This window comes from Rhodnius prolixus, unplaced genomic scaffold (assembly GCF_049639745.1).
Source record: "Rhodnius prolixus isolate KJV_2025 unplaced genomic scaffold, Rpr scaffold_5, whole genome shotgun sequence".
NCBI lineage: Eukaryota > Metazoa > Arthropoda > Insecta > Hemiptera > Reduviidae > Rhodnius > Rhodnius prolixus.
This window is the reverse complement of record NW_027411624.1, coordinates 24,337,684-24,363,976: the sequence shown is the minus strand read 5'-3', so window position 1 is coordinate 24,363,976 and position 26,293 is coordinate 24,337,684. Positions and strand designations below refer to the sequence as shown.

At 33.2% G+C, this 26,293-nt stretch overlaps 5 protein-coding genes across 28 annotated transcripts in view; 4 read left to right on the top strand and 1 right to left on the bottom strand.

Moving 5' to 3' along the window:
* The window catches only part of LOC141458953 (synaptotagmin-15-like), a 147,155-nt gene that overhangs the window by 16,310 nt on the left and 104,552 nt on the right, over nucleotides 1-26,293 (top strand). For both annotated transcript variants that reach the window (XM_074137578.1, XM_074137579.1), the window contains exon 2: nucleotides 5,350-5,423. In XM_074137578.1, coding sequence (XP_073993679.1) covers nucleotides 5,351-5,423 — 73 coding nt within the window. In that variant the 5' untranslated portion in view covers nucleotide 5,350. The remainder of the gene's footprint in view (nucleotides 1-5,349; nucleotides 5,424-26,293) is intronic.
* LOC141458956 (uncharacterized) overlaps nucleotides 1-26,293 on the bottom strand; it is a 59,596-nt gene that overhangs the window by 11,293 nt on the left and 22,010 nt on the right. For 11 of the 23 annotated variants that reach the window (XR_012461295.1, XR_012461294.1, XR_012461297.1 and 8 more), the window contains 8 exons: nucleotides 24,396-24,618; nucleotides 17,772-18,080; nucleotides 14,117-14,230; nucleotides 11,604-11,698; nucleotides 8,791-8,905; nucleotides 6,249-6,341; nucleotides 5,180-5,416; nucleotides 2,857-2,920 (listed from right to left, as the gene is read on the bottom strand). The gene's annotated coding sequence lies outside the window, so the exon portion shown is untranslated. Of the gene's footprint in view, nucleotides 1-2,617; nucleotides 2,754-2,856; nucleotides 2,921-5,179; nucleotides 5,417-6,248; nucleotides 6,342-8,704; nucleotides 8,906-11,603; nucleotides 11,699-14,116; nucleotides 14,231-14,977; nucleotides 15,121-17,687; nucleotides 18,081-24,183; nucleotides 24,304-24,395; nucleotides 24,619-26,293 lie in introns of those variants that run through there. The other 12 variants (XR_012461298.1, XR_012461300.1, XM_074137595.1 and 9 more) reach the window with 10 other exon arrangements.
* LOC141458951 (uncharacterized) lies at nucleotides 133-2,738 on the top strand. Its single transcript, XM_074137577.1, has one exon. The coding sequence runs from the start codon at nucleotides 1,146-1,148 to the stop codon at nucleotides 2,472-2,474; it is 1,329 nt and encodes a 442-aa protein (XP_073993678.1). The 5' UTR covers nucleotides 133-1,145; the 3' UTR covers nucleotides 2,475-2,738.
* On the top strand, nucleotides 12,940-14,030 carry LOC141458960 (uncharacterized). The gene has a single exon (XM_074137603.1). It carries the CDS (start codon nucleotides 12,990-12,992, stop codon nucleotides 13,962-13,964), a length of 975 nt encoding a protein of 324 aa, XP_073993704.1. The 5' UTR covers nucleotides 12,940-12,989; the 3' UTR covers nucleotides 13,965-14,030.
* Nucleotides 21,017-23,330, top strand: LOC141458942 (uncharacterized). The gene has a single exon (XM_074137537.1). It carries the CDS (start codon nucleotides 21,073-21,075, stop codon nucleotides 22,942-22,944), a length of 1,872 nt encoding a protein of 623 aa, XP_073993638.1. The 5' UTR covers nucleotides 21,017-21,072; the 3' UTR covers nucleotides 22,945-23,330.

The following is a 26,293-nucleotide window of genomic DNA, read 5'->3' as shown; positions in this document are numbered from 1 at the left end:
TGTCAAATTTTCTTACAACATAACATTTTTATTTGCTTTCTATCTGATACTGGATGAAGTTACTAAAAAATATCAAAATTAAATGAAAAAGTTGCATACTAGGTTTAGGAATCTTCGAGATGAGGGATTTAGCATGTTGGCGAAAAAAAGGCTATATATACGAGCTAAGGAATCGTACAAGCGCTAAGGAATCTAAGTAATGAAATAAAAGATTTCAAGTGGATAAGCAAGAATAAATACCTGATTGCCCATCTTAATGATCAGGAAAAATGGTGGCAGAAGTAAAAGAATGAATATGTGTGATAGGAAAATGTTTTCAACCTAAAGTTTTAGAAAATTAATCTCATCAAAGGCAAAAATCCCTATATTTAAAAATCTATATTTTCTATCGATTTTAACGTACTTGCGTAAGTTTTGGACCTAACAAACCAACCTAATGAACCAACACGAGACGAATGAGATGAGATGTGAAATGTAGTAGGGGAGACTAGAAATAAGATCAGGAAGAACAGACTTGGGCGCCGCAACAGTCTTAGCAACCGTTAAGAAATATCAACTTTGTTGGTAAGGTCTTGTGTCAGAGTGGCAGATGAACTTATAGCAAAATTATTGAACGAGTAGCGGGGGAAGCAAATTTTTCAAATTAGATTATTGATCCATCATTTAAAATAAAAATAAATAAATATAATAAATAAATAAAATAAAATAAATAAAGTTAACAGATTAATTTAATCTTCAGATAAGATAAGTAAGATATGTATATGAAGTCAAAGTTAACTGAAGCTGCGTTAAAAAATGTTTATGATTTAAAGCTAAAAAAATAATTTTTGTATAATAATCTTATTAATGTAATTCAGTGTATAACCATAATGCGCCAATGAAATACGTAATCATTTCTGAGATTCATAAAAAAAAGTAGATGAAATTCGATTTAAATGGTTGACCTAAATGAATAACATTAATTAATTATAGCATCAAAATATGTAGATTGTTCTTGTTACGAAATATTAAGAACAACGATTAATTCCTTATGTTAATGGGGGCGGTGTGCTCCAGTGAATGTCGGAAGTGCATTCTTATTTCTAGTGGGGATGGACAGTAGATATACCAGCAACATCTTACACTGAGTACAGTAGCAAACCAGCATGGAATCGAAAGTATTACTACTTTTCTTTAGTATATTAAGTGCAGTATTTGCGGGTAATGTTCCGATAAAGAGGCATATAGTTCATGAAAATGAAGAACATAAAGTTGAAAGTGGAAGTTTTGGAGGAGAAGAAAGTTCTGGTGGCTTTGGTGGCGAAGGAGGACACAAGTTTGAAAGTTTCGGAAGTGCAGGAGGTCAACATTTTGAAAGTTTCGGAAGCGGTGGAGGACAACATTTGAAACATTTCGGAGGCGGAGGAGTTCAACATTTTGAAAGTTTCGGAGGTGGAGGAGGCCAACATTTTGGAAGTTTCGGAAACGGAGGAGTTCACCATTTTGAAAGTTTCGGAGGCGGAGAAGAACATCATCATGAAGGTATAGGAGGTGAAGAAGGACACCATTTTGGAGGCTTCGGAGGCGGAGAAGGACACCATTTTGGAAGCTTCGGAGGCGGAGAAGAACACCATTTAGAAAATTTCGGAAGCGGAGAAGGACATCATTTAGAAAGTTTCGGAGGCGGAGAAGGTCTGCATGAATTTCACCATCACCATGAAAAGCATCCTCATATTCACCACCACGATGAACATCACAGCCACAAAGTGAAGACCATCACCGTCACAAAGAAGGTACCAGTACCATTTGAAGTACCCGTCGAGAAGAAAGTACCTTACAAAGTTAAAGTACCAATTGACAAACCATACCCTGTATATGTTCCCAAGCCATATACAGTTTACGTGGAGAAGAAAGTGCCTTACGAAGTCAAAGTCCCAGTACCAAAACCATACACTGTAGTGAAGAAAGTACCGTACACGGTGAAAGTACCAGTCGACAAGCCATATCCAGTTTATGTACCAAAACCTTATAAAGTAGAAGTGGAAAAGAAGGTTCCTTACACAGTTGAGAAGAAAGTACCATATCCAGTGAAAGTTCCAGTAGAGAAGCCCTATCCAGTGCCCGTTAAAGTTGAAAAAGAAGTACCATACAAAGTGGAGAAGATCGTACCTTACCCAGTGAAAGTACCCGTAGAGAAACCCGTTCCAGTTCATGTGGAGAAACCATTTCCGGTAAAAGTAGTAAAACCCGTACCATATCCAGTTGAAAAAGTGGTGCCTTATCCATTTAAAGTGCCAGTGAAAATTCCCATTAAAGTTCCATATCATGTACATGTTCACAAGTCACATCATGAAGGATTTGGCGGTGATGGTGGCGAAGAATTTGGACACTTTGGTGGCGGATTCGGAGGTGGCAGTGAAGGATTCGAAAGTGGTGGACATTTTGGTGGATTTAGTGCAGGAGGGTTCAGTAAAGGTGGTCACCATGGGTATTAATTCTAGGACTACATTCTAGTTTACATACAAAAATTACCAAAAGAGTTTATTTAAAATAATTGTCAATTTAATTTTGTAAGCAGTCATTATTGTAAGAAGTGTAAAACCATGTCATTATAGATAAACTAGATGACGAAACCTGTTCTGGTTAGTTGTAAGTTTCAACCAATTGAGATTGATAATAAACTATTTTTACTTTAAAGAAACACTTGGTTTTCTTTTAACCTTTTGGATACCATCTTTCATTTTAGGTTTTTGTTTGTGACTTGTCTGCTAACGCTAAATAAAGAGTAAGTAAAAACCTATTATGAAACTATCGAGATACCTAAAATTTATTTAATTTTAGATAAGATTAATCGTATTTAACAACGGAAATTTTTACCTTTTTCTTTTAATCCTGGCATATCCAAGGAAAAATATCCTTCTTACAGCGTGAGGTTTAACACCTAAAAAAAAAAAAAGAGAGACAAATTCCAATAAATAATGTCAAGAAGGAACATGTAGAATTTAGTCAAACTGACTCTTCAGTTAGTAAGGTGTACGGGGCTCTCCTAGAATTCACATTTACCGCTATTGTATAAACTTTGTAGTAAGTTAACGTACTAACTTTTCTAAAAAATTGGAAAAAGATAACATATATGTATAATATGGAGACTTTATAATATAATAGAGAGATACACAAGCACTGCTTGGCAATATCCTTTATCTTTAATGTTTTACAAACATTTTAAATGGAAACCTTATTCCACATATTACAGAACGCAAAAAAAAAAAAAAAAATTATGAAAAAATGTTCAAATCAAATGAGTACGATGTTCAAATAAATGGCTATTTAAATATACTGTGGTTTCCCAAGTGAAGGCCATATAATTTTATTTAAAAAAATAAAATAAAATACCATGTTTTGTATTGAGTCATTGAATCAGAAATGAGTTCACAAAAAAACATATTTTTTTAAAGCGCAGCAGTTTTTTTTTTTTTTTTTACACAGGGTGATCCATTTAAAACGCACCAATCGCTAATAACTTTTTAAGAAAGCGGAATTCCGGAAAAACCCATGAAGTAAACTATATGTTTTTTTTTGGTTTAGTTTTCAAATTTTCCACTCCCGATGTTGTATCTTCATTTTTTTGCGGAGTTACGGTCAAAAACCCGATTGGGGTTTCATAGGACCACTTTTAACAATGATTATGAAAACTACATAAAAAACTGTGAAAAATGACGTTAATCCCGTTTCGATATCCCTAACATTAGTTGAGATATTTAAGTTCAAAGTTACAATTTTATCTATTCGTGAACGATGTTCAATATAATTTTTCCACCAGAAATACACGTTTTAGGAGGTCCTCTGACTGCAAAAAAATGTTTGACGCAGAGAACAAAAATAATAATAATTGAAGATTTTAAAGAATGTAGAGAATGTAATGGTTACGGGAGAATCAGGATAAATTTGTTTTATCATCGAATAAAAGTAACTATTTTAATGTACCCCGTACGTAAGACTCCTTGACCTATGATTACGGTAAGAATATCTTGCCAGGGAGAGGCGGATGTTGGTCTACTGATCAAGAGCGTGGCTTTGTAAGTGGGAGATTCCCAGTTCGAATCCCGCGTATGACTACACTTTATTATAAAAAGTATTATGATTCTTTAAGTAATAAGAATGACTGCATACACGGGATTCGAATTGGGGATCTCCCACTTACAAAGCCACGCTCTTGACCACTAGACCAACTCCCTGGCAAGATATTCTTACCGTAATCATAGGTCAAGGAGTCTTGCATACTGGGTGCATTAAAATGATGTGATGATTGCTTTTATTTGATGATAAAACAAATTTATCCTGATTCACTCACAACCATTACATTACACTACACTTTTTAAAATCTTCAATTCTTATTATTTTTGTTGAGAGTCAAATAATATTTTTTGCAGTCAGAGGACCTCCCAAAACGTGTATTTCTGGTGGAAAATTAATATTGAAAACCGTTCATGAATAGATAAAATTGTAACTTTGATCTTAAATATCTCAACTAATATGAGGGATATCGAAACGGGATTAACGTCATTTTTCACAGTGTTTTATGTAGTTTTCATAATCATTGGCAAAACCAGTGGTCCTTATGAAACCCCAATTGGATTTTTGGCCGTAACTCCGCAAAAAATGAAGGTGGAAAATTTGAAAACTAAACCAAAAAAAAACATATAGTTTACTTCGTGGGTTTTTTTCCAAATTCCGCTTTCCTAAAAAGTTATTGGTGATTGGTGCATTTTAAATGGATCACCCTGTATATAAGCGATCAGTATCGAATTTTTTAACCTCTTTTATAAAATTTTCCTTATTATCTTGTCTGGAGAAAAGGAAGGTGATTTTCTTTCAGAGAACTATTTAGCGACCAAATCTACTTCCAAACTCTCTGATAATTGAACAGAAAACTCTTTTTGGTTCTAATTAATTCAGTCTTACTGCCGACTCAATGTCTGCTTATTGTTAGCCTACAGAACATACGTTAAGAAGTGATTAGACCTCCATTAATTTAATTCAACTTTTTGGCTTTAAAATTAATATATATAATTTTTTTTAATATGATTTCATGAGGCCCTTTTTCCCTAATTGTAAAGATATTAGAGTACAGTACTACTCAAGTAGTTAAAGTTCGACAACGAATGCCCTTAGTAAATAAGAAATATTCTTTCCTACAGACACTTTAAATGGTACTGGTCCATTCTTTATGAAGTTGATCATCATGGCATCATACGTAGCTTTCTTCCGTCACTGAATCTTTCAATGTTATTGTATTTTCATTTTCACTCGAATGATCTACCATGTAAGAACATTTTTATCAAAGTAATCCAGGATTTGGTCCTGTTCCAGAATGAAGAAAATCGTGGTTGCAGAGAGTCATAACGGTACTGGGTCGCTTTATACATGGCCGCCATCCCTGCAAAGTAAGTAATTAACATTTCATTTTATTTGTACTTTTAGTTCACGAATTTACTTCAATTTTTAAGCTAAACCACATATACACAACAAGATTTTACAAAACGCAATGTCCTTAATATGTCACAAACACAGAGCTTAACATTTCGTATGTAAGTACGGATAACTTCTAAAAGACAACACTCTGAAATAAAAAAGTGAAGCGTGTCGTGTTGGGATTACTAATTATACGAAACGAACAAAAGCATAGAGAACTGGAAATATTAATACTCATTTTCTTCAAAGACAAGGTAGTACACTTATTTCTAGATAATTTTTAATTACAGGTGGAACTAATCCAAGCTTGCCCAGGAACTGATCAATGTCATTAAAACTTATATTACCTCAGGACATTTTACATTAACCATGGATTCATCCACCATTCTACATAAGTAAATTTTGTATTTTTGGAAAGCAGATATACTGCCAGGCAAATGGAGGTGTTTTTATTTCTTTCAGTACCTATAAGCACTTAATTTCTGAAATAATTAAAAAGTTTTCTTCACATGTTTTCCGCATTTAATACTACCAATAAATTGCTTGACTAAATCTTTACGCCAGTTCTATTCCATGCGTGATATGACGAGAAACAACCTACAATACCTACAATAGAATTTTAAAAATGAAATTCTATACATTAATATCTTTAATGTTAATATAAATCAGGATATTGTTGAAGTGGATTGAAGAGCTTAGTCCACTTAACTGTTAAATATTATGATGAAAAATTCAGGATTGGTAATCGAGTAGAAGAAATTTTAGAAGTAACCGCTTTTGTAAAAAAAATTACCTACATTAGACGTTATATCCATTTTCATTCCTTCACAATTCCAATTATGTTGGACACCTCAGGGAACTCGATTTTTCTTTTTCTTATAGATGTACGGCTGTAAAATCAAATTAAAAAAGAAAATTAACAGCAATGAAATAAAAAGTCGGAAATAGCTGGAAGTAGTAAATGACCTGAATCAGTAATTTAATAATTATTACAATTCTTCCATCTTATCAACAATTCTTAAGTAGAATTACCATGAACTTTTATTTTAATCAATTCGAAAACCTGGCTTAATCATGACTCAACTACGTATTATGAAATATTTAATTTTTATTTTTATATTTATGGAGAAATTCAATATACCTAATTGTATTTATTTCCAATGGAACATTACTGCTCAAAAGAAACGGATAAGCAAAGTCACCAGAGGCGTGCGGTGACATTTATTTATGGAGAAGTGGTATACCAAAAATATATGGTACACATTACAACCAAGTTAGTTATGTTCACATGAAAATATTTGAGAAAGTGCATATTTCTAAAAAAAAGTGATAACATTAATGATTACGAAAAACAAAAACTCTCATTCAAGGCGCAAAATCTTTTTGAATTATATTTAATTTGCTCATGATAGGAAAATTAACACAGAACAAAATCCATCCCATTAGAAAATGTTAACCTAATTAAATGGTTGATATGGAAATATGTCGTGTTGACCCTCTTGTGAAGATCTGAAATGTTATTTTCAAGGGTGCGCATCTTCTTGTTACTACTACACAACCAAAACTTAGCTTACTGCCTAAGCGCACTTGTAACAGTGCACAGAAACTGTAACTCAACCAACCCGCATAGCCACGCCCTGAAGAGGACAATATATTTGTCGAAACGTTGGCAAGAAGACGAGTTTGTTTTTTATTTGACCGATTCCTCGCCAATCTTGAATCCTAAGTTTAACAATTTACGGTCACGAAACCTATACAGGGTGACCAGAGTTATATGCTCCACCCACTTTTTTTTTAAACGGCGGGAAATTTCGAAAAAATAAAAAACACGTATTTAATCATTTTTAGTCTAGTTTATTTTTAGTGATTGACCCATTTTTTTAAACCTCTGTATCTCGAGATACAGCATCCAACTTTTGTTTTTCAAATGGAACGTTATATTTTTTGTTGCATATTTTTATAGTTTTTGAGCTCCTAAAAAAAACAAAAAAAAGTTTTTGAAATCGGTTAGGTTTTTCAAAAGTTATGGTAATTTAAACTATGAAAAACAAATTTCAGTTTACTTTCAAAATTACGTTATTTTTTTTAAAAATAATCTGTTCAAACTTGGCACAATCAACGGATAGGCAAGCCAAAACTCTGGACTCCCACGCTTTGCTTGTAGCAGCACTTATGGTGGCGAAGTCAAGATCTAGGCAGGCTAGAGTTATTCGACGTTCAGGTTGTTTTTTCTACAAACGTTTGGTGTGGAGTTTTACTTTAATCAACTAATCGGCCCATACTTCTACAGAGAGAACTTAACTGGTGCAAGGTATCTAAATTTTTTTAAGAGACATTTTGCCAGTTCTGCTTGAAGATGTTCCTCTATAACGTCGACTAGATATGTATTTTCAACAAGATGGTTGCCCGGCACATAATGCGAGAGTTGTTCGAGGTTACCTGGACAGAAATTTCCATGAAAAGTGCTTAGGGACTCATTGTCCGATCCAATGGCCACCTCGATCTCCGGACTTAACCCAAATGGACTATTTTTTGTGGGGATATCTAAAAAATAAAGTGTACAGTAACCTTAATCCCGGCTTCAGTAGATGATCTGAAACGTCGAATAACTCTAGTCTGCCTAGATCTTGACTTCGCCACCGTAAGTCCTGCTACAAGCAAAGCGTGGGAGACCAGAGTTTTGGCTTGCCTATCCGTTGATTGTGCCCAGTTTGAACAGATTCTTTAAAATAAATAACGTAATTTGGACAGTAAACTGAAATTTGTTTTCATATTTTAAATTACCATAACTTTTGAAAAACCTAACCGACCTCAAAAATTTTTTTTTGTTTTTTTTAGGAGCTCAAATACTATAAAAATATGCTACAAAAAATATAACGTTCCATTTGAAAAACAAAAGTTGGATGCTGTATCTCGAGATACAGGGGTTTAAAAAAATGGGTCAATCACTGAAAATAAACTAGACTAAAAATGACTAAATACGTGTTTTTTATTTTTTCGAAATTTCCTGCCGTTAAAAAAAAAGTGGGTGGAGCATATAACTTTGGTCACCCTGTATATTGATATTAGTACTGTTAAGGGTAAATACTTATTAAGGATTCTAAGTACTGAATAATAACTTATACCAATTCTCATTTAAAGCAAGATAGTCATTTAAATGTCTTTCTCTTTTGAAATAGCATCTTCATAGCCGTCCATATTTGCTAATGAGTTATACTTAGTTACCTAGTTAATCAAAACTTTATCATTCAACTCAACTTAGTACGTTGTGCTTTTAAACACAAGCATGCTACTAAATATCATACGCCACATAATTATACTTCCAAAATTTGTAGGCACCTCCAGAGTAGGTATGTATGTGGATGAAGTAGATGTAATTTGGGGAGGAGGTAGGTGAGGAACGTCTTCATGATACACTAAATCCACCTAAATACGCACAACACTGTTGCCAATCCTGTAAACAAGACAGAAGGATTTGATTTAAAGTTATTACTATTTTTCTTTTAAACCTAGCAAAAAATTTAGGTTATTTGTACTATCAGCAAACCATTATCATATGTACATAACGCTACTGATTGATTAAGAAACCAACAATTATTATTAAATAACCCTTCTAATTTGTAATAGGAAATTAATTATTCAAATTTTATAATGTCATGCTAAATTAGAGCAAGGAATTCAAATTGACTCTAGGAATGTTCTGCAATCACCCAACATTTATCACAGAAATATATTTATAGGTTAAACACCAATTTAGAGTGATTGCATAAACAAGCCGACTTGAACATGCTAGTAAAGCATTTTTACAGCTATCGCTGCGTCAAAAATCATCTCTACTGTAAAGAAGAATTACTCTATATAAGTTCATTTTCACTATATTCTTATTTTTATTAGTTTTATTACTATGTCCCCACTCGATTTATCAATTTAAATAAAATTATATATATATATATATTTTATTCCAGTGTTACTTTCTGCAAATAACGTTTGTCCGTATTTATTGAAGCAAGTAGAGAGAATTTAGCTTTTTAAAAATGAAAATTTTGTATTACATTTACATAGGGGGAGCTTTAAAAGTGTTTCACTAAAACCAAGAGATAAATCCAGGTTGATATTAACTTTTTGCATAAACCTATGTCGTAGAGATTGCCCTCTGACCTTTAAATAAAAACAAATGATATGAACAAAATCTGTAATAAAGGATTCTCATTACTTTATAATGTCGTTATTAAATTTGTTTTACTGCTAAAACAATTTATGCTGTACAAGCATGTTCTGAGAAGAGATGGATGTGCAAGTAGTAAAAATATATATATATAAAAAAAAAATATATATATAGAGAAAGCTAATCATTTCAATTTAGCAAAAATTTGCAAGGGCAAGAGTATAAACGAGGGTCGTTTGAAAAGTCCGTGCAAAGTAAGAGAGATAGCACCACTGGCGCGTATCGAGGTTATGTTTAGTTAGTAGCATCTCTTGGAAGAACACACACCAAGTTTCAGCCAGATCGGTCTATTTCTTTGTGTTTGGCATTCGTTTGAATCGAGGAAGTCGAGTGATTTTCAAAAAATGGACGAAAAAGAATTCGTGTGTTGATTAAACACTACTTTATGAAAGGCAAAACGCCTCAGGAGACTAAAGAGAAGCTTGATAAACATTATGGTGACTCTGCACCTTCGATTAGAACAGTTTATAAGTGGTTTCAAAATTTTCGGAGTGGCCATATGGGCACAAGTGACGCTGAACGTTCTGGACGCCCTGTTGAGGTTACTACTCCAGAAATCATTGATAAAATCCATGATACGGTGATGGATGACAGTAGAGTGAAGGTGCGTGAGATTGCTAGTGCTGTGGGCATCTCGAATGAACGGGTACATAATATTTTGCATCAACATTTGGACATGACAAAGCTATCCGCAAGATGGGTGCCGCGATTGCTCACGCTTGACCAAAAACGAAATCGTGTGGTTGCAAGGACGGTTTACAGCTGTTCCAGAAGAATCCGCAGGACTTTAAGCGTTGTTTCGTCACTGTGGATGAAACATGGATACATCACTACACTCCTGAGACCAAAGAACAATCTAAACAATGGGTTACCAAGGGGGAATCTGCGCCAAAAAAGGCGAAGACCGTTCCTTCGGCCGGAAAGATTATGGCGACTGTCTTTTGGGATTCGCAAGGAATAATCCTCATCGTCTATCTGGAAAAGGGTAAAACTATTACAGGTGCATATTATTCATCGTTATTGGACCGTTTGAAAACCGAGTTGCAAGAAAAACGCCCACGATTGGCCCACAAAAAAGTCCTTTTCCATCACGACAACGCACCAGCTCACACCTCAGCAGTTGTGGTCGCAAAATTAATGGAAATAGGGTTCCAACTCGTTTCACATCCCCCCTATTCTCCAGACTTGGTTCCCTCGGACTACTATTTGTTCCCCAATTTGAAGAAATGGCTGGCGGGAAAAAGATTTTATTCAAACGAGGAGGTGATTGCAGAAACGAATGGCTATTTTTCAGACTTGGACAAATCCTATTATTCGGAAGGGATCAACAAACTAGAGCAGCGTTGGACGAAGTGTATAAGCCTAAAAGGAGACTATGTTGAAAAATAAAAAAGGTTTACCCCAAAAAATTAAGTAGTTTTTATTTTTGCACGGACTTTTCAAACGACCCTCGTATATCTCTGCGTACGCACGCGCGGATGTGTTTTGACAGTTTAAACAAAACGTACAAAAAAATAATTTCACACAAATCAGATTTTCAATATTTTTTAGGAGAAATTAATTTTTGACGGATCCTGGCGAAGCAAGTTTTTGTTCCTTAAGTTTTTTAAATTCTCGGCTTGATATTTTGAGTAAATCTTACGTACATCTTCCAAACATTAATTTACTTATGTATATTAGAGGAGTAAATAACATTGAAATATCTATGCAGAAATGAAGGTTTGTGAATAAGTTTGGAATTACACATTTGATTGATAGATCGAAATTATTAATCAATACCAAACCGCATTTTCAATAAAAATTAAACGATTGCTGGACATCCTCTCAAAAATGTCCAATTTTGCTTTTAATTAACGTATGTTACAGTTCTTGTATTGTATAATTAACAAACAGAGAAGCTACATATATGATCTAGTGAAATTCCTACATTCTATGTTATCTTCAACCTCTGATGTTGGAATGCTTTGTGCTCAATTGGGCGAGGAGTGCGGTTGAACCTTTGGTTTGTGATCTTCAATGAATCTGGGGATGATACACAAGAACATTAAACTAACATTACTAAAGCCAAAAACTGAAATTTAATTAAGTTTTCTACTTTCTTTAATGTGGGTTGCTAATGAAAAAGAATAAGATTAAATGATCAGTAGAAAATTTTAGATAGGAATAAGGTAATAATGTGGGAATAAGATATCACTTCTCTTTCCGTAACGATGCTTTTCTAAAAACTTGGAATTCAACAAAATGTTTACTAATCTCTAGCTTAATAATTGCACCACAATATAAGAGAGAAGACGATTGTTTCTTGGTACATGTGATATTAAGTGAACCTACTAAGAGTACTTTAATTTATTAAAATAAACCATTAGTTCCTGCTGTACTCAGTTTACTCAAAATATTTCTAAATTTACCATTTCTTGCTTCAGCAACTTTTTGAGACGTGAAGTTATTGTTAATTCAGTCATATTTTTACTTTCTCTTACTATCTAAGTAACGCAGATATTGTTATGAAACAGATTTTAGATTTTGAGTTATAATATTTTCATCCGAAAATATTCGTTTGGTCTGAGTCTGAAAAAATGGTTTTACAAATTGATACTGATCTCTCTCTCTCTCGCTCTCTCTCTCTCTCTCTGTGTGTGTTGAAAAATAAAAAAACCCATTGTATTAAAAAACCAAAAATAGCAGATCCTATAAATTTGTTATTTAGCTAAGATGCCTACCGAAGATACCGCAATAACAGCTATCACTTTTATCCTGAAGAACTGATTTTAAGAAAAACAAGGTTTGACACTGAATCTTTATTGAAGTTTTGAAATTAAAATCATCATCAAAATCAATCTTGATTAGCACGTGTTAATCAGTTAATGATTACCTGCAATCTACTATCTCTACAAATATAACTGTAAGTTTTCACCGCGCTATCACATGTGCAGCTACCCCGTTTTCGACAATAGAAACCATCAGTTAACAATAAACAATACCAATATAAGAAATTAAATGGGTTTTTTAAGCAGAATTATTTCTTGTATATAGCTCTAAAAATGCCTTGTTAATTAAAACAAATGAAGTGCTCAAAAAATGGAATGAGCAATTATAAAATTATTGGGTTAATGAATTATTTATTGCAAAACATAATTTGATAAAATTAAAAAAAAAAAAACAAAGTTATGCTCTTAAAGGTTGCTCAATACAAAATTAGCCACGCTTAGTTGGACAATAGTAATTAGCACAGATGTACTTTTTGATGCTGGATTCTGGAGGGGATACATAGTAGAAATAAGGTGCAACTAAGAGATAGTCTTCACATCCCAATATGGAATCAAAAGTTTTAGTAATTTTGATCTCTTTACTAAATGTGGTATTAGCTAGTAAAGTTTCGGTGAAGAGACACATAGTTCATGACTTTGTAGATCATAAAGTAGAAAATGGAGGTTACGGTAGTGAAGAATTCTCTGGAGGTTTTCACATAAATGGAGGACATCATTTTGAGAGTTTTGGAGGCGGAGAAGGTCTTCATGACTTGCACCATCATCATGAAGAGCATCCTCATGTTCACCACCATGATGAACATCACAGCCACAAAGTGAAGACCATCACCATCACAAAGAAGGTACCAGTACCATTTGAAGTACCCGTTGAGAAGAAAGTTCCTTACGAAGTTAAAATTCCTATCGATAAACCTTATCCTGTATATGTTCCTAAGCCATATACAGTTTATGTGGAGAAGAAAGTGCCTTACGAAGTCAAAGTTCCAGTACCAAAACCATACACTGTTGAGAAGAAAGTACCATATCCTGTAAAAGTACCAGTCGACAAGCCATATCCAGTTTATGTACCAAAACCTTATAAAGTAGAAGTGGAAAAGAAGGTTCCTTACACTGTTGAGAAGAAAGTACCATATCCAGTGAAAGTGCCAGTTGAGAAGCCCTATCCAGTGCCCGTTAAAGTTGAAAAAGAAATACCATACAAAGTGGAGAAGATCGTACCTTACCCGGTGAAAGTACCCGTAGAGAAACCCGTTCCAGTTCATGTGGAGAAACCAGTTCCAGTAAAAGTAGAGAAACCCGTACCATATCCAGTTGAAAAAGTGGTGCCTTATCCAGTTGAAGTGCCAGTGAAAATTCCCATTAAAGTGCCATATCATGTTCATGTTCACAAGTCACATCATGAAGGATTTGGCGGTGAAGGTGGCGAAGGATTTGGACATTTCAGTAGCGGATATGGAGGTGGCAGTGAAGAATTTGAAAGTGAGAGTGGGCTCAGTGGAGGCGGCCACCATGAGTATTAATATAATGTAAATAAATTTCAATTATTTTCAAAAAGACATTTAAGTGCTTTAAATTTCTCAAATTTCCCTTGTTAATTTAATTTAATTAACAAAAAAAAAATACCTTATATTTTAACTAACCAATTGAAAGATTATTTACAACTTTTACTTACCATAACTTTACTTAAAGATAAACTCTAGTGTAGGGTATTGCGAGAGAATATTGTTCGGAAGCCGGCATTGCCTAAAAAAGCTCCCGGCACTAATGTCCTCAGATATTACTGCACCTTTAAAAAAGTAGTATTTTAGAAATGTTTTGTAAATAATATTGCACAAATCTTCCCTAAAGTATTATGTAATTATTAATAAATGTGCCACCAACAAAATGTTAATAAATCTTATTAAAATATTTAAAAAAATATTTTTTGTGGTAAATTAATAATTTGACGCCTAATGATCGCAAATACGGTAAGAAAGAGTTCCATTAATTTTCACTAATTCTTGCGCAGTTTACTGTATCTATTTTATCAGATTGTATGCCCGCCATTTTGACAAGCTATGACTTCAGTCATTGCTTGTGTAACTGCCAACTATTCAATAAGGTAATAATTATCGAATCATCAGTCATCTATTTGGTCGACTCGAGGTGTTCACTAAACAATTTCGCCCTAAACGGTTCGATAGAACTCAGTGTAAATCTTTCACACTATTCACACTTTCTGCGTTTACTAATTAACAAAGTTTCTCCTAATTCTGAATTTTACTGATAGTTTGATTATTCTTAACAAAATAGGTGGTGTGCTTACATTTGCATTAAAGTAAAGTTGACTAAATAGTTACACTGCACCACCAAAAAATATGTAAATATGATTTCAATGTTAGAGATCATCAATCATAAAGTACAGCATTAGTATAATTCTTCCATAAAAAAAAAGAAAAAAAAAAAAGATAACGACTAATTTTAAGACATCACCTCAAGATTCATCTGAGATTTTTATTTCCGTTTTTGAAATAATTAGCTTAAGTATACTCACGAAAATATAGAGGGAATGTGTTCTTAAGGGGAAGGGAGAGAGCACTTTTAAAATTCAAATTTTTAGCATCCAGGATTGCTGAAAAATTATAACTCCACTTTAAACGCAAATGTGAAAATTTGGCACTATCGTAAATACTTCTTTTTTACATACAATAATTGAACAGCTGATCCAGCCATCTGGATATAGCAAACTTTTCCAGTTCAGTTCTATGGCCTCTTCTAACAATCTGATTACATCTGTGTCCATTCATGTAGAATTTCAATAAGCTCGACTATTACTCGATTCTCGACTATACTGACTAGTCGAGTTCTGGTCAACGATCTGTTTCAATACAGTTTGTGTTCATATAAACGCTTCCTGTTTATGGCAATGGTATCCTTTTTCCTCTCTAATTTAACTAATATTTTTTCAAACTCCTACTCTTGAAATATTTAATAAGGCTCATATTACGATAAAGTTACAGTTTTGGAAAGGTTTTAACCAAATATCTTTGCAGCTCAGGAACCATTTAGATAGTTTTATCACGTGTTAAGTATAGTTGAAAATATAATAAGCCCCTATGCTTCAAGAGTCTTTTAACTTTTTTAAAAATACACATGAATACAAGCTATTACTCTTTTCAAAAACAAATTTAACTGATATACTATGGTTAGCATTAATAATTAATTAATTAATATTAATTAATAATTAGTATTAATAATTAATTAAACCAATTATTGGTTCAAAAGTAAGTGAACGCTTTTCTTGGAGGTAGATTTACGAGCTTTTTCTACGAACATTACATTAATGTGGTCCTTTTAATAAATATAATATTAATCCCCATTTTTTTTTCCAACGTTATAAGTATAAGCACTAAATTGTTTTTAGTAGAACACAAGTAAATGTTCATTTTTCACACAAGTAAAGAAGGCTCATCCTTTCAATCTTCGTTAAATGTTTCGTTTTCTATCAACTGCTTTATAATATTTTTGGGCGTGATGGATAATTTCTTTAACACCAGGAAGTAATCATGGAGGGATTTTTACAAGAAAGTTGCAAATTTAATTCCGAATTTAAAATTAAACATTTTTCACAAGTTACAGGTATAGTTTGATTAAATTAATAGGGCCGCAAGAAGAGCTTAAACAGTCGCCTGCAACCCATATGCAGGGATGGATGCAAGTATATAGAATACTGAAGTAACTTTTTAGAACTACTTATAGATATATAAAGTAATCGCCTATTTTTTTAGGCGAGGCTTAAAACGTCCAACTACCAATTTTCTAATATACAGGGTGAATCATTAAGTAATGTCTATTGGCCTACTGTGTGTAGTACATCTAAAGTGGAGTTCAATGACGTATTGGCCAACTTCATATTTTCCATTGTTCTTTAATGACGTCACTTATTTTTTTTTCTAAAATCATTACTTTTTTTTGCAATAAAAATGTTATTACTCATAAAGTTTTAGTCCAAATTCGATTCTGATGACACGGTTAGAAAGACAGATACATTTTCTAAAAATTGACACCATTTCGAAGCATAACTTATTTTCCAAACAGTCTCAATCTTCCTCCGAATACTGGAAAAATAAAAGTAATCGAAATTTTTAAGAAAACTCATTAGGCCCTTATGTCATCATTAACAGACCTAGTTGCTGTGCACTTTTTATAAAAGTTTCCTTGTCTAAAGAGGGCTTTCAAACGGTATATCATTTTCGAGGTTTCCTTTTATCTTCGTACTTGAAATTACGTTTATTTGGCAAGAAAACGTGTTCATGAGCACTCAACAGTGTTAGTTTAACAAGTTGGTTAATTCATTGAAAACTCTTTTAGATGGACCACTAGTCAATTTTAAAGTAGTCTGTCTCAAAATAAGGAAGTCAAAGGTTACAAATTGCACTTTAAACATTTACTGCTGATCTCTCTGAAATATTTGAGAAATGTTAGGAAATATTTTAAACAAGTACTATTTTTATAATCGAAGATTAATTTGCTAAGTTTCAAATAGGGTGCAATAGAATATTTTGAGAGACCAAGTCTAACAGATAAGGGAAGTTCATTTATAAGTTACCTAGTTGTACTGGTTAATACCTAATTCAGATATAAGGATTATCTGTTTGTGGATTCAAAGGGTTGTTAAAGCTTATTCATATTCTTATCTTTTTCAACAGTGCAGTTATGTGTGAAATTGTAATTTGGAGTAATAACAAACTATATGAATTTTTGTTTAAATAACTTAAATATGAGGTTTGCCAATACGTCATTGAACTCCACTTTAGATGTACTATGGACAATACTTACTGGTTCACCCTGTATGTTTTTTTTGAAAGTGTTTTCGTAATTGGCAGAGGTGACAGTTAACAAACCTAACTGTTGACTAATGTTAGTAAGTAAGCTAACTGCAAGCGATACCTAAAATCGTTGGAGCCCGGAGTCTCACAATGCCTCTGGGCATTCGCTACAGACAAGATTAAGTAAGCTGGTGGAGCTCCTAAGAAGAGAAAATTCTAGATATGAACCCGAAACATGGGGCATACTAGTTCTCGCACTACCAACCGAGCTAATCCAATCCCTACTACACTTCGATTATTATAATATCTTTCACTGTTTGATTTTTTTTTTTATAAAACTTTAGAAATTATAAAACATTTAATAGTTAAGCACATATTAGTGATAGATCAGTATTGGAACTTCTTTCAATCACTACTACAATAATTGTGACAATGTAATGCAATAAAGGATATATTATTTAATGGTTTTTCATAAACAAATATAATAAAAATTTGGTGTGGTCACAATACTTTTCTTACCTAGAAATAGAAAGTAAAAATAATAACTGGCAAGGTACACTCTGATTGTATACAGGCGGCGAGGTTATTAGATTGCTACTAATTAGCAGAGTTTGCTGCTAGATAGACAGGAATAATTAAATCATTCTGCATTTGTAAGTTTTGCGGTTGGTTTCTGATTGGTGAAGTTCTGTTGAGTAATATTACTGTTAGGCCGAAAATTCTACCAAGGTTTGTTTGTTGCCAAAGTGATGAGAAGGCAATTAACCTATAGATACGCTGCATTCATGTAGTTCCAAATTCATGATCTGATTACATGATGTTTAAAACCTAAAACAAAAAACAAAACATAATGATTAAACTATTTGCTCTTTGGTGCATAAAAAAAAATCATAGCGAACTGATGCCCTAAAGCTGCACAACTTATGAGAAGTCAATTTTGAAATTTGTCTGATTGCGCCGAAATTTTTGATTTGCGAAAGAGTTTTTGGTCCTCAGCTACAGAGAGCAGTTGGTAACCTCCTGGCTAACCTGGGTTGCGTGCCAGAGGAGGCACCTTTGAAGGCACAGTATATACTTCACAAGTTGAGAAAAGTGCATTATTTGATAAATTAAGGAATAAGTTTGATCATTTACATGAAAGATATTGTGCACTTAAATATGTGGCAGGAGGTTTCCAATGTTTTTAGTAATTAAACGCAACTCTCCCAAAATTACCAAATAATTATTAAACCCTCTTGTTTGTAACAGATGTAAAATTAATTTTTAGCCATTTTGTGTATGCTTGAGAACAGCTCTTAACATTTCATTTTTCTTAGAAAAATCACTCGGAAAACGATTTATTTCCCGATATTAAGAAAAATACTAGTTTTACTGCCTTGGCAATATTTTTAGTAGAAAGGGGATGAAAAAATACATAAAAATGACCTATCGCGTGCTCTTCTTTCTCTTTGATAACAAGTTAAAAAATTGAAATATGATTAATAAACACCAGATTTTGAAATGGCCTAGCACCTTTAATTTTAAAGATATCGAATTGCGGTTTCCGGTTTCTTTCATAACTTTTTATACTCTTTAAAAATGTGTATATGAAAATGGGGGTCAACTGCGAACCCTGACTTTTGGTCGCGCGCCTGCCGCGTATGCGGGCAGGAATCTAAAATCAAGTCACATTTTCTGAAACTAGAGGTGACGGGGAACAAATTTTTCCTCTACCATTTTTTGCTCAGATTAACCGTTTAAGCATGAAATGCATTTGAGCCGTCTTAAAATGAACACCCTGTATACATGTATGTTTCAGCGAAATTTAGTTATTAGTAAAGAAGTATTAGGTTTTGTCATATTTTTTTTAAATACACATACTCGAAAATGTCCACAGCTAAACTATGTTTTGTAGTCATGTGCTTATGTCGGTTATCAACGTATTTCAGTGAAATTCAATTCGAAATTAGATATATAGACTAATATTACTGAAAAGAAGAGATTGTAAAACACCATGAAAAAAGAAAGAGGGAAGAGCATCCTGCTTGGTATGAGTCATGACGATAGATAATTGACCTCTTTTGCGATGTTGGTAACTTTAAAACAATGTTAAAAATTGTTTAATACAAAACCTACCATATAAAACAATTTACTTTAGCAATTTCATCCAAACCTTAATCTTTGTTAAAGTGAAACCTGTCAACAATGTAATTACTTTTAATCTCCAGAGATTAAAAACCTTTTTTTACAAGAGATTAAAGACCAATTTTTGTGAGAATAATATTAAAATAATTCAATTATAGAGTAAAATTACTTTTATTTTTTGTCTCAAGTTCATTCGTATGTTTGTTAATCAACAAGACTAGAGATGGGGAAAAATTCAATTTAAATTAATTTTTAAGTTTTATTTGAATAAAACTTATTCGGATATCCTGACCAGGGTTAGCTTTCCAACATCATTTGATTCTTTTATTCGTTTAATGGACATTCTAACGACAGGTGGCCTTATTTATTTTATTTACTTAGATGGCTAATTAACAAGCAACATTAATGAGTATTTACAATTATTATTTATATTAGATGTAGGTATAACATTTAATTTAGCATTACTTTGTGAACTGTGTATTGTAAGTTTTCAGGAAAGCATAGATGAATCTGTATTAAAAAAATAATAATAGTAATAAATAACTTCCAATGTCAATTCTAGAGAATTGTAACGTTGAAAGCAGCGGAAAATGCGAAGATTAGAGGATGAGAATGGCGACTAGTCTGTCTTTGTCACCTGGCTTTTTTTGCAGAAAACATTATCTATGAGTCTAATGCAGCTGACTACTATGAGGTGCCAACGACGATTATTATAAATAAAAAAAAAAAAAAATACGAAAGGTGGGTGCAGCAGGTGTGGATTAAATGTTCACGTCAAAGATGCTGCTGTGAGAGCGAAGGATAGACTAATTTAAGCACGTAATGAAGATGGCCGCAGGCAGTACAGTAAAACTTTGCTATGGGGAAAAATCCAGGGCTAAAAAGACTGAGGAAGCCTACGAACTACCTGGGAAAATGGTGCAATGGGATTTCTATGTTTAGACTGAAACAGGCGATCTAGAATGTCCAATGAGTGGTTGGAAGCAGATGTGAGGGCACTTCGACATTAATAATGGTTCAAAAGCATTAGATAAAATAAATTAATTTTAAATTAGTAAAACAAATCATTTTATTTAGTTGATTAAATGATTCTTAAATTAGGGACAAGTAATTTTTTTCATAATCATATTAGATTATCTTATTCTAAACTGTACAATGATTGAAGATTTTCCAGAGTAGAAGCAACCTGTCGATTACTTAGTAATTACTGCAAATACTTGATGAGGATTTTTTTGTTTTTGAATCCATGAAGCCTACATTGAAAGTTTATTAAAACTGTCCGGTAGGGCAGTTGTTTAAGGGTTGACCGTCAAACACTGCACGAAAAAGCGTAATATTGAAAGTTAATATCCGCTTGAATCTGCCCAGAAAATATAAAGTTTATTCCTTAGGTAATAATAATGAAATTATAATTATTCTAATTAACATTATGACAACGGGAAGTAAGCAATACATTTAAAGACGACCGGAAACTTAAAAAATACTATTCATTCTTTATAAAATTTCTAAATATTCAATGAACATCTTAATAGCGTTAAATTTCTTTATATTGAATTTTAATCCTGTTACGGTTGCTCGATTTAAATATGGTAAAATTATAAATGAATCGAAAGAGTAGTTATTTATAATTGAAAGTGGGAGTTGAAAGTAGAACTGTATATAAACACACTCATCACGATAAATGAAGTGATTATTAATGATACAAGTGTTAAAAAGTACAATGTTTTCGAATCTGATGATTTATCGCGAAGTGTTAATATTCTTTACATTATTAAGTGTAGTGTTCAGTAAGGAATTACATTTAGCAAAAGAAAAACGACAATTACATGAAAATGATGGAAGCATAGAAAAGAGTCACTACGACAACAAAGCTGATTGGTATCATCAGCACCACCACCATCATCACCATATGGAAGCTCCACACAGGCAAACTCATGAAGAATCCCATAAGCACCATGTGAAAACAATCACCATAACTAAAAAAGTACCAGTACCATACGAAGTAATAGTAGAGAAGAAAGTTCCATACAAAGTAGAAATTCCAGTGGATAAGCCATATCACATATATGTACCAAAACCGTATCCAGTATATGTAGAAAAAAAGGTACCCTATAAAGTTGAAGTGCCCGTACCAAAACCATACACTGTTGAGAAGAAAATTCCTGTACCAGTAAAAGTACCCGTAGATAAACCATATCCAGTGTACGTACCAAAACCTTACAATGTTTACGTGGAAAAGAAAGTGCCATATACGTTAGAAAAACATGTACCTTATCCGGTTAAAGTACCCGTTGAGAAACCATATCCAGTGCATGTAAAAGTTGAAAAAGAAGTACCATACAAAGTGGAGAAGATAGTACCATACCCAGTAGAGGTGAAAGTAGATACACCTGTACCCGTACATGTGGAGAAACCTATCCCAGTCAAAATAGAGAAGCCAGTTCCTTATCCTGTAGAAAAAGTCGTACCCTACCCAGTTAAAGTGCCCGTAAAAATTCCAATAGAAGTACCATACCATATTTATAATCATGAACAACAAGGACATGAATTTGATGACGGAGGGTTTAATAGTGGAAGTGATCTTGGAGTACAAAAAGAATCAGAGGATTTTGGAGAGAATTCAAGCAATATTGGAAGCAGCGATAACTCCAGTGAAGGAAGTGGTGATGAAGCAAGTTCCTGCAGAGGGTGCGGCGATAGCAGCGTTTACTTTGCTGGTAATTCTTATGGATTTAACCACAACAGCGGTGGTGATTTTGGCAAGATTAGCAGTAGTCACAATGGAGACGGCGCAAGTGGATTGGGCGATAGCAGCGGAAGTGGAAGTTCTCACGGGTATAAATATCACGATTACTCAGAAGCTGGTTCTGGCAGATTTGGTGGAAGTAGCGATGGAGGTGCCGGTGTGCTTGACTATTCTAATATTTACAAAAGCAGTGCACACTTCGGAGGTAACACTGGCAGATTTGTCGATAGCCGTGGAAGTGAAAGTTCGCATGGGTATAAAAACCACTTCGGAGACAGTTTTGTTGGACTAGATGGCAGCAGAGGAAGTGTTACTGACGGATTTGTAAGCAATCATGGGAGTGAAAGTTCTTATGTATATAAAAGCCAAGGCAACCTAGATAGCACTTCAGTTGGAGACAGTTCAAATAAATTTGAAAGCACTCATCACTTTGGTAGCAAAAAAGAAAGTAGTTCTCTTGGAAATGGAAATTCTCATGAATATAAAGACCAAGAGCAATCATTTGGAAGAAATGTTGGTAAATTTTATGGCAGGTTAAATACTTCAGGTAATGGTGGTTCATTTGGATTCGGAAGTAACAGTCATGTTGCAAGCACTTCTGTTGGATACGACAACAGTGGAGATAGTACAGATAGAAATGGCATCCCTCGCAAACATATGAGAGATAGTCACATGGAAAGTAGCGGTAGTAGATCTCTAATGTATAAAAACAACCTCCACTTTAGAAGGAGTTTAGACGAAAGTAAAAGTTTACATAGACATGAAAGCAACAGGCTAGCAGGAGGTAGATATAGAAGTTTTGCATCCAGCAATGTCAATTAATTTTTAACAAAGGAAGTTCATAAGAATTATAAGGAGCTTTTATTATGAAGACAGTACTGGTAAAATAAGTTAACAGCAACGAACAGAGAAACAACTGAGTAACAGGTTATCAATTTCACAAGGTGTTCTTCAAGCGAACTTTACGCCCAACCTAAGATTGGGTAGCATGGCCGGAGGCAAATAGCTAACAGAGTTCACTATTTTCTAATAATAACTGATTAAATTAAATGCAAGTTATGGGCCGGGAATCGTAACTAGTAAATAAATTCTAGACTGTAGAATCAATTGAGAACAATTATTTTTACTGCAAATGAAGACTGCCTTAGTTTATTTAAATTTATATTTATCTTATGTTCTTAAGTTAACTTATTGTCACGTCTCGGTTGATTAATTAATTAAGACTGGTAATTAGCTTATCTATAATATTTACAATTATTTTGTTTTTATCATTTGCAAATGTAACAAATATATTTTTTTGCAGACATATCATTTTTTCCAAAATTTCTCACTCAATATGGTTCTAGATATAAGAAAAATCAATTTCATTTATTAAAGTTCACTTTTGCAAAAATAATAATAAATTTAGAGAATCTGGAGCTTCATGAAAAATAGTTCACTTTATTGAATTATTATTTTTTTTAAAAAAACATGACTTAATGGCTCTGATTCTCTTAATGGAAATAAACTGTGACATTTATTACAAGACATTCAGAGAGAATAAAATATGGTCGTTTTAAAAGTCTACATTTACTACCATATGAAAATCAGCGTTACATTTTAAGATTTGAAGAGGGGTCTATATAAATTAAAAGTTCATAAATTAAAATTAGATGCCAACTGGCATAGGCAATTTTACGTGCCTAACAAGAACTCCAAAAAATGTATCAAAATAATTGGGAAATTCCAAAGGATGAAATGAATGAAAAAGTAAAATAAAAACAAGATTCTAAGCAATTCCAGGATCCTGTAAGTTCAAAATGAGCAAAATAAGAGCAAATTTATCGCTCGGCAAATGGTAGTGAGCTTTCTGACATTAAGCTAAAGCTCGGTTCTCAAGTATGCTAGCTTGAGGGTGACGCCTCAAGACAATCTTGTGGAGCAATACCGTATATTTCACAAAAGGTACAATGTGTTTTATTGGACTGAACGAAAGTGGAAACTTTACATCTATGTTTCTATTAAAGCGCTTATAGAATGATAGCTCAATTAGGAACTAACTAAAATGAATGATATACTTACTTATCTTAATAGAATGCGTCAAATAATAAAAATAATATCACCAAGATTGTGAAATATAAAAAGTTAGAGAATGTTCTAAACACAATAACCTCTGAGACTGATTTTTTCAGAATAAAATTTCTAAATAAGTACAATTTTGAAATAGTTGATAAGTATAGTTATCAGGTCGACCAACCAATTGAAAAAATAAGAAGTTTAGTTATTCTACTTACATGAGTAGAAAAAGAAATGAAAATGGCAGTCATTCAGTTCCTCTCTGACATTTCCAGCAATTATCTTCCATTTTAATTTTTTTATTAAACAGCAATCAAATTTAGTTGTTTTACATATCCTCTTTCTTGAGAGCAAGTGACAATAATGATTGGAAGGCCTTTAATTAGGTCCTTCTTTCACGTTGAAAATTTTTATTGTGGAATTTGGTAATTTAACACATACCTGAGAAAAATAAATACGCAAATTTTGAAACATATTAAATATGAAAATAATTAGCTATAAATGTCTGGACAATCAAGAACTGAAGTAGGAAATAAGTGTTGAGGCTGTATGATGAAGAGTTGGGAAATGACACTTAACCTCTTAATATAAAACCTCCTTTTAATATAATACCGCACCCTCAATAAATAAAACTGTATTTTTTCTTATTTTTTAAATTTTTCTTCTTTACACGGCGATTATGACAAATGTTAGATATAGAGATTAAATCTGAAAAATCACTTTTTTGACCTCATAATTCCGATAAAGGCGTTTTTATAAATTGGTGTGGGTGAGCAATATATGTATTTTAAAATATATTTTAAAACGAGAAATTTGAAAAAATTTGTAAGTTAGGATCCTACAATTATGTACTAAGAGGAAAAATGTCAATTTTGCAGAATGCTTATTGAAAACCCATTACCATCTGTAAATACAAAGTAAGTAAAGTAATTGCCTATTTCTTCAGGCGGGCTTTATGTCCAACTACCAATTAGTTGTTGTGGATGGAGCCGACTAGCAAACATACTTTACTGTAAATTTCTTTTATTAACCATAAATAAAATGCAAAGCCTAAAACCGGGAATCGAACCCAGTACCACAAAACATATTAGCTTTACAGGACTCGCCTCTAACCGCTCGGCTACAATGGCGCTCCAACCGTAAATATTTGTCATATACAACTCATTTAAAAAAAAATAATTAATATCTAAGTTCAATGGCGTCCTGAGGATTCTCAATACGCTGCCGGCCTTCGGAAAGAGTTGTCTACATACAATCAATAATATTAAATTTATTTAAATAATAAATTGCATTTCCCAAATCTCCGCGTGAAATGTTCAAAATATATCCTAAAATACAGCAGTTTATCCTTCGTAGTGTATCAACGATATTGTCCAGTACTTCGGACCAAATCACATAATCAACAGTATCTTTATTTCCTCTTGAGACAAAAAATGAAAAAAGTATTTTCTCACGTTACAGTATTTTGGTACACTTTCCTAGGTATGGTAGGATTTTGCCGCAAAAACTTGCAGCATTTAATTAAATCGCAACTTTATTCATAGTCTCACGATTCTATTCTAGTTTCCTATATTTCTAATGTTATGTATTCACAATAAGTACAAAACGTCTTCTTTATATTTAGAATTTGAAGTACTAAACATTGATGTAGCTTTTTGTGGGGATGATAGTCAGAATCACACTGACCTAGATAAGCTTCAACATTCTTCCATCCTTATCTCTTTTTGTATTCTCTTTGCTTCTGGCTGGAAGCTCACGTACTGAAGCACATCTACATCCTTTTTCCTTGATTACAGCTGCAGCTTTCTATTTTACTACACTTTGAATAAAAGTCTTCTTAGCTTCAAATCGTTAAGAACAAGCTGCCGCTCTGTGAAGCTAGAAGATTTATTTGCCCATATCTTGACCGGTAAACATTTATAATGAAAAGAAGAGAGAAGTTTAAAGAAATTCTAGCACAACTAACTTCGAATTTGTTGCCAAGTCAAAGGGTGGTGGGTTTTGGATAGACGATACGATGCTACCTTGCCGGATATATGCACTGCCTGGGAGTTCCAGCAAACGTTTTGTGTTTTTCTGCAGTCAGCCAAGGACTTGGACTCATTTCCAGCACTCC